Source organism: Sorex araneus, chromosome 3, assembly GCF_027595985.1.
Source record: "Sorex araneus isolate mSorAra2 chromosome 3, mSorAra2.pri, whole genome shotgun sequence".
In the NCBI taxonomy this organism is placed as follows: Eukaryota; Metazoa; Chordata; class Mammalia; order Eulipotyphla; family Soricidae; genus Sorex; species Sorex araneus.
This window is the reverse complement of record NC_073304.1, coordinates 99,978,582-99,993,275: the sequence shown is the minus strand read 5'-3', so window position 1 is coordinate 99,993,275 and position 14,694 is coordinate 99,978,582. Positions and strand designations below refer to the sequence as shown.

The window sequence follows — 14,694 nt, the reverse complement described above, 5'->3', positions numbered from 1 at the left end:
GTGCATTGGTCCGGTCTGGAGGGACCCACAGGGAGGAGCATGACCCCAGGCCAGCTCCAGGCCAGCTCCCCTGCTGGGCAGGAGCAGGGGCGGGGTGACAGTCTGGTCCACAGTCTGGTGGCTAAAGGGGCCGTCAGAGGGCTTAGCACGGGGGTGGAGGAGCAGGGGCAGTGGCTGCTGGGCCGGGACCCCAAGGGCAGAGGGCTGGCGATGACCATGAAGGCAGGTGGGGCTGTAAGCACAGAAAGGAGGCCCAGGCCTGACAGGTGACATGGGGCTTCCTGACTCCTGGGCTCCCTGGAGCCACGGTCCCACAAATCTCTGCAGTGCAGAGGCAAAAGAGGCTGGCCAGGGGCCGCGGCCAGCTGGGCGCTCGCCAATGGCAGGGTGCGCCTCCCGGGAGAGCCGGCTGCGCCCCCACCCTGCCCTGACCAGGACATGACACGGGGCTCCCCCACCCTGTCCTGACCAGGACATGACACGGCCCCCCCCACCCCACCCTGACCAGGACACCGCACGGAGGCCAGAGGGTGAGTGAGACTCGTGGCGGGGAAGAGGGGGCCTCAAGGAAGGCGACTGCTCCATCCCGAGACAGTGGGGGCCAGCTTGGCCATGAGGGACACCGAGATACCAAGCCGTTACACCTCCCATGGGCCGGAGACCCGACACATGGTGATCACACATTCGCTCACGTGTGTAACACCCACAGACATTTGTGTGCACACACACACACACACACACACACACACACACACACACACAACTGTCTGCGGTGGCGGCGTCATCTGCTCCCAAAAGGAGTCTCCAGCTGTGTTCCCTCAGGCTTGGAGACTAATCTCTCTGTGCAGGGAAAGACGGGGGCAGAAGTCAGAGACCTGCACCCAGTTGTCTGGAAACAAAGGAGACTCAGAGGAGCTCTCCCTGCTTGCTCAGGAGAATGGGACAAAAATAGCACGCGTGCTGGAGCGCGTGAGCGCCATGCCATCGGGCACTAGGTAGTGGGCCGCAGGAGGGAGGGAGTGGCAGAGTGGGGGGGGGGAACCTTCTCTCGGGGCTCAGGAGTTTGTCTGGCTGGACCCGGGCCGGGCCAGAGGGTTAGTCTGTCTGCTGTGACGGGCTGGGGGCCCGGGGCCAGGGGGAACGGAACCAGACGGTCCCCGCCACCATCCACCAGGCACCGGGACTCACGACTCTCAGCACCAACAACCTGGGGGTCCCCACGGGGCGCCAGGGGGCGGTCTTGGGCTGGGTGGGGAGAGAGAGGCAGGTGCCGATGGCCTTAGGCTAAGGCAGTGGGGGCCGCTACCAGGAAGGAGACTCGGGTTTCCTGCTCACCGGCTCAGAACAGAAACAGAATCACCTCGTGCTCCCCAGAACAATGCCTGTAGGGTTCCCCATGGCCTGGACTTCCTGAGACAACCTTTTCATGAGGCCAGGCCTGACGCAGTCCCACAGCTGGGCTGGGGGCGTGGGCATCTCAACCAGCATTTAGACCGGCCAGCACCCTGGCCCTGCCCTGAAACTGCAGTGACCAGGCAGGATGAGGAGGCCCCAGCGTCCTCACACTCCCTCCCTGACACTGCCCGGCCCGGCCCCACCTGTCTGTCCTGGGACACCCCAGGCCACCACTGGCCAGCTGCGGTGTCCACGGAGCCACCTAGTGACCATTTGCAGGACCAGGCCAGAGACTCAGGGAACTCCTGAGGGGGCTTCTGTGCAGGCATTTCCGAGCCTCTGTCGAACCCCGGGGAATAAGGAAGGAGCCACAGCTCCACTCTGCAGGGAGACTCGCAGACCACACCAATACCACACCACACGCTCAGGAGCCCCTTGTGCTTCCCTGCTCTAAGGCGGCCAGAGCCCGGGCAGGAAGACTCCCGCTGCCTCCTGTTACTGGGTAAGGAGCCTGGGGCATGCTGACTGCTCATCTGCTCGGGAGCACAGGCGCTAAGTCAAGCTTCCGCCTGGCCCGAGGAAGGGCAGCTCATCCGCGCTGCCATGGCAGTGCTCCTCCTCCCCAAGGGCTCAGCTTGCACTAATGGGGTCAGGACTGTGGGTTCAATACCTATTGAGCCAATTAGCTCGGTTCTCTTCCAAGCCTCCCACGAATCCCTGGACACAGAGAGGAAAGGACTTTCCTGAGGTCACAAAGCAGAGCGGGGTGAGGACCAGGAGGACCAGCAAAGCCCCAGGGTGGGGCAGACGTAGGCGTAAGGTAGGAAGAACAGGAGGGACCAGCCTGGGGCTGCAGTGATGGCCCCAAGACAGTCTCCCTGACTGCCCGAGATGCCGGCCAGGGGAGCGGGGGGCAGTGCTAAGGGTCTTCCTGCCGCCCCGGGAAGGGCACAAACTGAGGATGCCCCAGCGGCGGGCTCGAGGCTGAGGGGCTGGAGACTTACATTCATCAGTGACAGTGTCGGTTCCAGCCCCGAGGGGAACCGCAGGGTAATTACTTCTGGGCACCAGGCCACAGGCTCAGGGCTGTGATTGCAGCAGTCACACCTGCCTTCCGGAGAGGGGAGTGCGGTGGGGGCCGGGGCCGGGGCGAGCTCCCCTGGGTTGCGAGACCCGGGGGGAGAGCGAGCAGGGGACATTCACTACTGCAAACTCCCGCACATCCGCTCAGGCAATGTGTGTGTGTGTGGGGGGGGGGGCGTGGGGAGCCCCAGGGGCTGAGTCCACAGAACACGGGAGCAGAGGGCAGAAATGGAGGAAGTGAGATCCAGAGTAAACTGTCGTCAGGCCCAGAGAGCAAGGAACGGGCAAGGCACTGGTCAGGCACGTGGCCAACCTGGGTTCCATCCCTGATACTGTGTTGGGTCCACTGAGCCCGCCAGGAGAGAGTCCAGAGCATAGAGCCAAGAAGAAGCTCTGAATACTGACAGGGGTAGCTCAAAACACAGAGTAAACTGCCCTCTGGGCCACCCACAGCCACGATGGCCAGGACCTCAGCTGCAGTCCCAGACACGCACTGCCAAAAAGGTGGGGTAGACAATTTGACTCTCTCCTTCAGCTCCGGCACAGCTACACTTCCTCCAGGAAGCCCCCCTGGGCAACAATCTGGGATCCTCAGTAGAGCTGAAATTCTGCTCTCCTTTCCCAACGAGTGAAAACAGCCTTGAAATGGGCAGTGTGTTCTCCCGTGAGGCATGACCCCTTTAGTGAGCCCCTCCCCAAATCCCAAAGACATAATATTAGCCGGTCCCATGTAGGCATTAATTTCTGAAAGCCGCATTCACACAGATATAACACGTCCACCCACGTGGATAAATGCTTAGACAGACACAAAAATCATCAGCAGCCAATTATCAGGCCCCGCAGCAGCCCCGGGCGGGCCTGAAGGCTCTGCTGGCCCCACAACTGGGAGAGCCCAGGGCTGGGGGCCGCTGGACTAGAAGGGGGCTCTCTCCCGAGCCCACTCACTGCTCCGCCCAGCCCCAGGCTCCTGGCCAGCTGGGAAGACAGTCCAGGGGGACAGAGAGAGCAGGAGGGGCGGGAGGAGTCAGGGTGCTGTGCTTATTTCTAATCCCTGCTCTACTCCCCCAGAGCCAGAGGTGGTCAGCACAGAGGCCGAGAGGGTGCAGGCCAGGAGCCCCCAGGCAAGCCCGGGTAGCCCCGTGACACACAGAGATGCTCAGGAGACCACACTGAGGAGGGCAGTCTGCCCCTCAGACCAAAGGGCCAGCTGGAGCCTGCTCCCCAGCAGAGCCGGGCCCCAGACTCACCCTCGCCCGGCAGGAGCCCAACCTGTCCAGAGAACGTACCACTCGGGGCCCTGACCTGTCCCACACGGCCCTGACCTGCCCCACACAGGGCCCTGACCTGTCCCACACAGCCCTGACCTGCCCCACACAGCCCTGACCTCTCTCTCTCTCTCTCTCTCTCTCTCTCTCTCTCTCTCTCTCTCTCTCTCTCTCTCTCTCTCTCTCTCTCTCTCTCTCTCACACACACACACACACAGCCCTGACCTGTCCCAGGGAACGTGGACCCTGTCCCACACAGAGTCCAAGTATGTCTCACACAGAGCCCCAAGTCTGTTGTATGTGGGGCCCCAAGCCCACCCCATACGGGCCTATGACCCTGTTCACACTTGCAGCACAACCACTGATTCTCTTGCTTGTCACTTCTCAGGAGGTCACCTGCGGAGACCGGGTAGCACCTGCTTGTCAGTGGCCAGGCACCCCTGGCTCCTGGTCCCTGGATCTTCGGTCACCCCATTCCAGGAGCAGATGCCGCACTGGCGAATCCATGTGGCCCAGGCCCAGGGTCCTCCGTGCCAGTCAGGGAAGAGACGGGCCGGCTCCCAGGAGTCACTCCCGAGCGGGGGCGGGCAGGGCACATCTGCTGTGCCTCCAGAGACCCTCTCTTTGTTTGGGGGGGCCCAGCTTGAGTCCAGACTCAACACTCCATTCAGGCTCCATTCAGTGCTCACAGAGAGTACTGCCCACCTTCCCGTGAGGGCTTCCAGAGGGAACACATTTGTGTTACATTGTTTTTCACAGTGTATTGTTCTAACTGTTGAGATTCCCCTCCCTCCGGGTTTCAGGACTTACTCCTGGCTCTGCACTCAGGGATCACTCCTGGGGGGCTCAGGGGAACATATGAGGTGCTGGGGGGTTGAATCTGGGTTGACCATGTGCAAAGCTGGTGTCCTACCCTCTAGACTATCGCTCCAGCCCCTCTATTTTAGGCTCTATTTGAGTTCTGGAGGTTTCTCTTCGTTTTACTGATACGGGTAGAGCCGAGCCTGGGGTCCGAGGCGGCAGTGCTAGGGGTGCAAGTAGCACGTGGCCTCAGGGACAGAACCCAGGGCATTGCTCAGGCCGGGCACGGCATGCGCTCTCCCCCATGGGCCCGCCCGGTGGCCCTGCCTAGTGTTTTTCATTCTCCCTAAGCCTAACTTGTAAATTCGACTTGATCACAGTCTGTATGTACAGAAACCATGGAGAGACACGGGCTCAGGCTCCGTTGCTCTCTGGAACTTCCAACATCCTGGAAGGTTTCCCTCTGGGGTAAGCAGGGAACCACCATTCTGATCACCTCCAAACCCAAGCATGGCACTGGGGAGACACACAAAGGCTCTGGGGGTCTGAGAGGGAGAGGGGGCTTCTCCGAAAGTCCAGCTGGGAGCAAGGAGTGGGCATGGAGCCTCCCACCTCTGCGGTCAGACCCCAGTCTCCTAGGCTCTGGCTCTCCTCCACCTCTCCCTCTCTCACCCTCTCTCCCTCTTTTCCTCTCTCCCTCTCTCTCCCTGTCTCTGTCCCTCTCTCCCTCTCTCCCAGTCTCTCTCTCCCTCTCCCTCTCCCTCTCCCTCTCCCTCTCCCTCCCTCTCTCTCTCTCTCTCTCTCTCTCTCTCTCTCTCTCTCTCTCTCTCTCTCTCTCACCCTCTCCTGCTCTCTCTCCCTCTCCCTTTCCCTCTCCCGTTCTCTCTTCTGCTCCCAATTTGAATAAAACTTGCAGCAGGCATTTGCTGAGGCCTCTCTACGTCTACTCTTCTGAACCCCAACAGGGTCCTTGGGTCAGCGGCCCACCCTCGTATGATGTTGTCAAATCGTGTCTGTAATATTTTCATTTTCAGAAAAATGTTTTTTTCTTTCTTCTCTTTTTCTTTTTTGCCATCTGGGCCACAACTAACAGTGCGAGGGCATTACTCCCGAGCTCAGGGGTCACTCCAGGCAGGCCCAGGAGGCCAAACGTGGTGCTGCCTGCTGCCCCAACTCTCTGGCCCCGGGAGATGGTCTTCCTGAACTACTTTTGTAACTTGATTTTTAGAAGGTGGTGGAGGAGGAGGAAGACAAAGAGGAGAGAGGGAGGGGAAAGGGAGGGGGAAAGGGAAGGGCGAGTGAGGAAGTGAGGGAGGGGAGGGGGAAACAGGCTTAAGTTCAGCGTCACAGAGATCAAGTTCAAATTCCTGTCCTAGTAATTCACAGCTGCATCGTTTGGGGTAAGTCTTTTTTTCCCCCCCGTCAGCGTCTATTTCCTTATCTGTAAAATAGAGATAATGGAACCAATTTTTCAAGCGGTTCTGAGGAGTGAATGAAACACTAGATGCGATGCTCCCGCACAGTTGGTACCCGGCTGACGGCTCATAAACGGCAGTTATTGTTCTGAGTCCACCTGGTGTTTGACTCAACTGGTTTGTGTCTCAAATTGCAAACACAGAAGTGATAGGGGTCAGGTAGCCAAATATGCAAGAGAGAGGACAAGGCTGGGTGCAGGGCAAAGCCCCTCGACCACAGCTGGCTGAGCTGGACCGACCCAGGGCCCCTCCTGAGCCTGCGGTGCAGGGCAGGTGACGTGACAAGGGGAGGGCAGCCTTTCCCACTTTCCAGAGAAGCTTGGACGCTGTATTTGGACTCTCCCCCTTTCAACTTCCCAGTGCTGTCTCCAAGCTGCTCGGCGCACGGTGCTGGCCAAACAGGACACATCTGGTGCTGTATTTGGTCCATGGGACGCTGCCCAGCAACCTCCGCCCAGCACTGCTCAGCCTCAGCTTGAACCCCCGCCTGCACGGGGAACTCACTACCTCTCTGGGCCTCCTCCCGCGCCCTGTTCTGAGAGCACCTTGGAGGGGCTCCTAGGCGGGGGTCCCAGGTTCTCAGGGCCCCGGCCGTGTTCTCCCAGGCCAGAAGCCTGGACGCTGAGCAAGTCCACAGCCCTGCCACTGGCGGCCATTCTGCTGGGAATGTGTATTCTCCACCAAGTGGCCCCCCGTGGCCCCTCTGTTCACCAGCAGCTGGCAGCAACAGCTTTGCAAGGGGCCTTGAGCTGACTGGGAAAGGGTATTGTGTGCGAATGTGTGAGTGTGTGTGGTGTTTGTATGTATGTGGTATATGTATTTGTGTGTGGTGTGTATGATAAGTGAGTGGTGTGGTGTTTGTGTTCCTGTGTGGTGTATGTGTGGTGTGTGTCTGTGTGTATGGTGTGTCAGTGTATCTCTGGTGTAGTAAGTCTGCGTATGCTGTGTGTATGTGTGCATCTGCATGTGGTGTGTGTCTATATGTGGTTTATCTGTGTGGTGCGTATGTGTGTGTCTGTGTATGTATAACGTGTCTGTGTCTGTGCATCTGTGTGTGTGATGTGTCTGTGTGTCTCTGTATGTGGTGTATGTGTATCTGTGTGTGGTGAGTCTGTGTGTGTGGCTGTGTGTATGTGTCTGGTGTCTGGTGTGTGTGTGGTATGTGTCTGTATGGCTGTGTGTGTCTGTGTGTGATGTGTATGAGTGTCTGTGTACGTGGTGTACGTGTATCTGTGTGTGTCTGTGAGTGTCTATGCGTGTCCTGGCACTGGCTCTCTCCTCGGTCACATGACAAATGCCCTCCTAGCCCAGGTCAAGGGCTGGCCTCCTGCTCAGGGGAATTCCCCCGAGGTAGCCAGGGTCGAGCAGGCATCAGAAGTGTCAGATTTGGAGGACACTTGTCATGGGCTGTGTGTAGACTGGCCTGGGGAGGTGGGCAGGGAAGTGACAGGCTCAGTCCCAGAGCACTGCCCAGCATTTCTGGGGCTGGAGAAGGGCGCTGAGATCTCCACACCCCGTCCACTTCCCTCAGGGCCAGGCAGCTGCTCTGGCTGGAGGCGTCTCCCTCTGTCAGTGCTCCCCCGCCCATTCCCCAGGGTGCCCTGAGCTTCCCAGGAAACTCGCCACTGACAACCCCTGCCCTCTGTCCTCTTCCCGCCCTACAATAGGGGGCCATTCGGTGGGACAGTGCATCCACCCCAAGGATCAGCACCCAGGGACAGCAGGGCCCAAGCAGTGGTGCAGGAAGGGGGAATAGCTGGGAACCCCCTATCCCAAAATCTGGGAGCTGACCCCAGCTTTGTTTCCAGAACTTTCCCTGCTTGCCAGGCTCTGAGTGAGAGTCCACGGGTAGAAGTGGAGTCTCTGGCCTCAGAGCTGGGGTCTCGGGGCTAAGTGTGGCTCAAGCTCAGGACTCCAGGCAGCAGAGTGCCCGGCCCTCCCGAGAGGTGGCCTCACACCCCACCCCGTCCCCAGGAGCTCCCATCAGTATTTTCACAAGCTCTCGGTGACGGGACCGGCACTGTGTAACTGCAGCCACCAGGCTGCGTCCCAATAACAGGAGGGGGTCAGGGAAGGAGAGAGGAAGTCTGGAAGCCAGCATGGCTTCAGCGAGCACCCCTGAACACCCAGGGGACCCTAAAACCTCCCGGGTAACAGACAGGCAGCCCGGGCAGTCTTGTGTGACCTCGCCAAAGCTGCGCGGCTCTCAGCTGCCAAGGGCACAGAGGGGCAGGGCCGGCCAGAGAGACAGTCGCCTCGGCCATTTCCGGTCCCACATGAAGCCTTGCCATCAGGGACAACCGATTCTTTCCCAGGAGGGGGGGCTGTCCCTGCCTTCCTCAGCTTGTTTTTATGCCCCCCACTGCCCTTCGTCCTGCAGGGCGGCTGGTCACCACCACACAGCTCCTGGCAGACCCGTGCCGTCAGGCTGCACCCTGTTCCCGGGACAAATCCGCTGCCCGTGGAGCCAACTCACAGCACCGCCCGGCTACTCACCTTGGCATCCCCTCTGCACCAAGGCCGCCTGTCATGTCACCACCCCGGGCTCGGAGCTGCTGCCACTGCCTCCCAGTTTCCCAGTGAGGAAGAAGCTGCACTCCTGGGAACTGTCCCCCAACCCTGCCAGCTGCCCCCGTTCCTCTCCACCCCCACCCCTGGAGAGTCCCCTGGCTGGAGGGGTAGCAGGGTGCCGCCGGAGGAGACGGCACTAGCCCCCAAACACTCTTCCTGGGGAGCTCGCTCGCTCGCAAGTGCTTTCTGTCAGCAGTGGGTGGCTGGCCAGATGACAGCCCAGGCCAGCACCTGCCCCCCAAGGCACAGACTCTCCTGGAGTCCTCTGGGATGGGGGCGGGAGCCGCTTATGTTGCGTAAGCCTACCGCTCTCAGATGAGAGGGCCCACTGAATCTGGGAGTGGCTTCATGCACCTCTGGGGGAGCGGGCACTCCCAGAAGTACCAGGGGTCCACAGGAGTGATCCAGAGAGTGAAGCCAGGACCCAGGAAATGCTGGGCGGGGCCCCTGTCGCCGAGCCCCAGAGACCGAGCGTTTCTGGAAGCTGCTTTGTGAGGTCTCGGAGGCCCAACACATTCAGAGCCACAGAGCCCAGGACAGAGGCAGCCTGCTCTGCCCAGGCCCAGGGCGGGGTGGGGGGCAGTGTGGTTCCACCAGAATCCCCTCTTCCAGGTGGGGAAAACAACCATCAGAGACAGCTCAGAACCCACGCAGGATGCCCCAGTAGACAGGCTGCAGAAAGGTGCAGGCAGCGATGCCACGTCCGGGCAGGGAGTCAGCTGAAGGCTGCGCCTGGGCCCTACCTACCAGCAGTGGGTCCTGTTTCCGTGAGGGCAGAGTCCCACTGTGTCTAGCCAACGGGAGGACCCTGAGGGAGCTGTGTTCGTGCCCTGCCTCGAAGCTCTCAGAGACTCGAGCGAGGACAGAGAAAGGTCAACGGATGAGAAAGAAGGGGCATCCTGGTGCCTGCTTCTACTCCCCGGGCCATGCCAGGGTTGGGAACACAGGACAGTTCACAGAACCAACAATCCATATAGGCTCTGCCCTGCCAGCCATGCCACACGACACTGCCCAAATCACCTGCTCACTGACACCAGGACACACACACACACACACACACGTGCATGTGGGTCTGATGCTTGAAAGAGGGCCCAGACAGATGCCACCTCATCACTCAGGGCGTTTTCCTCTTTCTCCCGACCCTGTGTTTGGTTGTACCGGTTTCCCACCACCCAGCTGGGATCCCGAGTGAAACAGGAAGCCCGGGAAGGATCCAGCCATGACCCAAGAATTCAAGAGGGCCTGGGCTGGGGGTGGGGGGCAGACAGGGGAAGCTCCGAAAGATCTTAGATGAGACACAAGGCCAGGGAGAGAGGGGTCTCTCCAGCCAGGTCAGTCCTGGGAGAAGCACTGGCCTTCTCAGCCAGGAAAAGGAGATGCCAGAAGTGGCCCGTGAGAGGGAGCCCTGAACCCCAGACCACAAAGCTCTATCGATCATGGCTTGCTGGTGATTCTTTATTAAACCAATTCTGTCGGATCAATGCTTCCTGCCTGTCAAAATGATGAATAAATCCTCCACCAGCCGGAGCAGATCTTGCTGAAGTGCTCATGAAGCCAGAACCGGGCATAGGGACCAACTGCCACACACAGGTCCAAGGCCAGTGGCTGAGATTTGGGGCACTGGCAGGAGGAGTGGGTGAGGCCGCTGAGTGGAGCGGTGAGTTTTCTGCACTTAGAAGACATCACCAGGTCCCAGACTCTTAGAGCCTAGAGGCATGCGGGGGGCATGAGCACCCTCCTTCTTCACACATACACATACACATACACACATACACACACACACACACACACACACACACACACACACACACACACACGCACGCACGCAAGCAGATGGTCTTTCTCTTTCTTGGGGTTCTTTCCTGACAACTCAACCAGCACCGGACAGCGACAGACTGCCTGCTTGCAAGCATGTACACTTCCAGTGACCAGTTCCTGCGGCCACCTGCACGAGCCCACACTCGAAGGCCTGGCTGACCCCTTTACTGTGGCTCAGCCGGCAACCCCGCCTTCATCCCTACCATGCTCACCCTCCACCATGTCCCAGGGAACCGACAGTCAGCGGGCAGTTCCACTGTCGGGGCCAAGGTGGGCAAAGGCAGGGCAGGGTGGACGCAGTCCATCATGTCCTCGCCCTTCACTGCACTGACCCCTGATACCCCGACCCCCACCACAGGCAATGGGAGCAGGGGAACACAGAACACAGGCCTTCAGACAACAAAGAGGCGGGAGCTGAGCAAGGGAAGGGAGAGCCGCCTGGCGGGCTCGGGGGGCACAGAATTCGGTCCACCTGCCAAGGTGTTCCGAGGGAGGGGGAGAAGGGGAAGCAGGAGCCCCGGACACTGGGGGTGGGGGTGCAAGAGGTACACTCCACCCCAGCTCAGGCAGGATCCTAAGGTCCTAAAAGCATGGGGGTGGCGGTGGGTGACACTTCAGAATCTGGCGCCAGCCTTAGTCTGGGGGTGTGGGCTTGGGGGGTCTTGTAGCTGCATGCACACCCTGAAGACAGACCATGGCTGTCTCGGGGTCTGTCCTCTGGGCTCTTCCCTCTGAGAGAGGGGACCCGGGAGAGCATGCCTCCGAACTCAAGGGACGGGACCCTCAGTTCACCTTCTATACTGAGCCACTGAGTCTTGTGTGACTGGTCATTCCCAGCCCCAGAGATGTCGCTCATTGGATGGAGAATGGTTTTGCACTCATTACAAACCCTGCTTCCCTAGAGTTAGCAGAGCGGGCTTGGCATTGGCAAAATGCTCATTGATATTGGCAGGCAGGCAGGGGCTGAAGAGTGTGCATGGCCCAGAGAGAAAGACTGACGCCAGCTCAAACAGAGGCGAATGTCCCCCAGACCCTCACATCCACCCTGGGTACCTGGGCAAGAACAGCGATTCAGAGGTCCCCCACGACCTGGTCTGAAATAGGGGCATCTCTAACCCTAACTTCGAATACAATCTCCAAGCTCCCTCTGCACAGATGTCCCCACACCTGGGTCTGACCCTGGGGCCACACGGAGAGGGCAAGGTCTAACTCCCTGGCAGTCTCTCGGTTGGGCCGGGGAGCCCCAATTGACCCAAGGGAGATGCAGCAGCTGCAGAGGCTGGAGTTACTGGGATGAGGACCAAGCACTGGAAGATTTGGGGTGGGGGAGGAGGGGGGAGGGGTCACAGGACATTACTCATTAACTTGGATACCAGACATCCTCACTGACCATCACTGGCAAGGTCATCCTCTCTTCCAAGACCCAACACCAAGTTCCTTTGGCACCTGGCCCTGACCCACCTTAGCATGTCAAGTGTTCGCACCACGACGCCCAGTAAACTGCATCCTCCAAGGGTCCTGCCCTCCCACCCTAGCAGCAGTTTCAACGTCAGAAGGCAGGTGGGAATGTCCAGGGTGGGCTCCCCCCAAAAAGCCAGCCAGCTGCTCTGAGTTCTTGTCTCGTGGGGAAGTCGGCTGTGCAGCCTGAAGGACCTGGCGCTGCCGGCCTTTCAAGACCCGGGGAGGTGGGAGACGGAGTGAAGGGCTGCCAGGAGGCAGAGATCCAGCCGGACTGCGGCTGGCTGTGCCAGGCCAGCCTCAGAACCACCTTTGCAGCCAGTCTCCAAAGTGGCCTAGGAGGAGAGGCGGCGGACCGGAGCCCCGCGTGCACAGAGGAAAGTTCCCGGCGCGGTGCGGAAGCCTAGGGGTGTCTGGGAGCCCAGAGGCGCCCCACTTCTCTCGGAGCTCCCAGCGCGAGGAAGGAAAGTAAACTCCGGCGGAGAGGCAGGGCCGAGGGAGGACGCGCGGCGCGGCGCGGACCCCTTACCTGAAGTCGCTGTAGGGGTGGATGATCCAGAACCCGGCCGACTTCACCCGCTCCTGCTCGCGCTCCACCGCCTTCTGGCTGCCGAACATCCTCAGGGAGAATTTGTTGACCCCGGGCTGGAGCATGGCCCCGAACTGGCGCTGCATGAAGCCGGTCTGGCCCAGGCGCACCTCGGCCTCGGGGAGGATCTGGTCCCCGGCGGCGGCCGCGCCTCCCTCCACTTTGATCGCGGTGTCCGCCGAGGGCGGCTCGCAGGAGGCGGAGGCCGGCGGCGGCGGCGGCGGCGAGGCGGCGGGCGGCCCCGGGACGCCGGGGCGCTCGGGCTCGCCGGCCAGGCCCGGGGGCGTCCTGTCCTCGCCGGGGGACGCGTCGCCCTCGGCGATGAGCCGCCGCTCCTCCGCGGAGTCGTGCAGGTGCCCGTGGCTGCCGCCGCCGCCGCCGCCCCCTGCGCCGCCCCCCGCGCCGCCGCCCCGGCTGCCCAGCGAGGCCAGACTCCCGCGGAAGCGCCGGCAGTCGCCGTTGGTGCTGGACTTGCCCGCGCCGCGGGCCGGCCCCTCGCCGTCCGCCGCCGCCCCGAGGGCCGCGCCCCGGGGCTCCGCGGCCGCCGCCGAGGGCGAGGGCGAGGGCAGCGGCCGCAGCCGGATGCTCCTGCGGCCGGGGTCCCGGCGGCCGCCCGACGCCTCCTCCTCGGCGTCCTCCTCCTCGTCCATGATCCACGCCTTGGCCCCCACCTGCTGCGGGAGGCTGTAGAGCCGCTTGCGCATGGACGGCGGCAGCTTGTCCATGGCGCCGGGGGCCGGGGCGCGGGTGCGGCGCGGCCGCCCGGCTCCAGGTCCGCGCGCGGGTCAGTGCGCCCGCGGGGACGCGTCCTTCGCCACGGGCACCGCGCGGGCCGCTTCAGGCGCCCATGCCGGGCACGCGGCGGGGGGCGCCGGGCCAGTCCCCGGGCTCGCGCGCTCCGAGGGGCGCGGGGGACCCCGCGCGGCCGCCTCCCTCCCGCCCGCGAGCAGGGGCGCGGCGCGCCGCCCGGCTCCAGGCGCCCCGCCCCCGCGGGAACAATGGGCGCGGGGAGCCGCTCGGGGGCGCCGAGCGCACGGCACCGTCCCGCACACCCGCGGGGCCCGGGGGGCTCTCGCGGCGGTCACTCGGGGGCTCGCCTGCCCTCGGCCGGCCGATCCCGGCGGGCGCGTCCCGGGGCTCCCCGCCGCAGCCCGGCGAAGCCCAGAGAAGCCCGGCGGAGCCCAGCGGAGCCCAGCGGCACGGCCGGGCTTACATCAGCGGCCGCCTCCCCCGGAGCGCCCTCCGGCAGCGCCCGGGCTCCCGCGCCCCGGAATATTCATGAAGCCGCCGCAGCTCGCGGGTTGCCATAGGAGCGGCTCCCGCAGCCGGGCCTGCCTACCTGGGCTTCTTAAAGGGGCAGCGACGCGCGGGCCCGGGGGCTGGCGGGGGGCGGGCCCCGCGGGGGGCGCAGGCCGGACCCTCGGGAGGCGGGCACGCAGGGGCCGGGCCGGGGCGGCCCCGACTCCCGCGCTCGCAGGTCTCCTCCCCGCAGCCGGGCTGGGGGCGCGCCCCGCGCCCAGGGTTCCCTCCGGGCGAATGGTTCCCCACCCCGAGATTTGGGGGGGCGGGGTTTCCCGATCGTGGCTCGGGCGCCGCGCCTCGTTTCGCCGGGTCCCCGCCGGCTCCCGGGAGGCTGCGGCTCGTGTGCACGCGGAGCCCCGGGGCCTCCCCGCGGCGCGCCCCGAGCAGGGGGTTTCCGGGGAGCGCGCTGCGTCTGGGCAGCTCCGGGGGGTTTTCCTGTGGCGCGGGCGGGGGGCGAGCCCCGCGCCGGTCTTGCCCTGCGGAGCCTGGCCAGGAGCGCGCGGGGGAAGCTTGGGGAGGCTCCGGGCGCGCGGGTGGGACCCGGACAGCCCTTCGAGGTAAGACTTCGAAGAAACGCACCCGCGGCGGCCTCGGGCGCGGACCCGACCCCCGCGCGCCGCCGGGGCGGGGCGGATCCGCCGGGGCTGCCCGACCCCCAAGGGGCTGCAGCGGGAAGCCGGCGAGGCGGACTCCGCGGGCGATCCGGTGCGCCTGGGCGAGCTCTGCGCCTCCTGGTCCGTGGGTTTTTATTCCCAGCCTGGGACGCTACGAGGGGGAACTCGGGGAATTCCAGTACCGCAGGGTGGTCCCCGCCCCCCCCCGACCCCGCCCCGCAGCACCCGCTCCCCGCCTCCACCCCAGGCCAGCCGGGGACCCAGTTGCGGCTTCCCTCCCTTCCCTCCCGGAGTAGTCCCCAGCGCAGGGACACGTCCCCCAG

General features: G+C 63.1%; 1 protein-coding gene across 1 annotated transcript in view; it reads right to left on the bottom strand.

Annotated features, from left to right (window-relative positions):
- The window catches only part of HCN4 (hyperpolarization activated cyclic nucleotide gated potassium channel 4), a 49,817-nt gene extending 35,842 nt beyond the window's left edge, over nucleotides 1-13,975 (bottom strand). Inside the window, exon 1 of the mRNA XM_055131662.1 lies at nucleotides 12,396-13,975. Coding sequence (XP_054987637.1) covers nucleotides 12,396-13,180 — 785 coding nt within the window. The 5' untranslated portion in view covers nucleotides 13,181-13,975. The remainder of the gene's footprint in view (nucleotides 1-12,395) is intronic.
- Nucleotides 13,976-14,694: the final 719 nt, after the last annotated feature.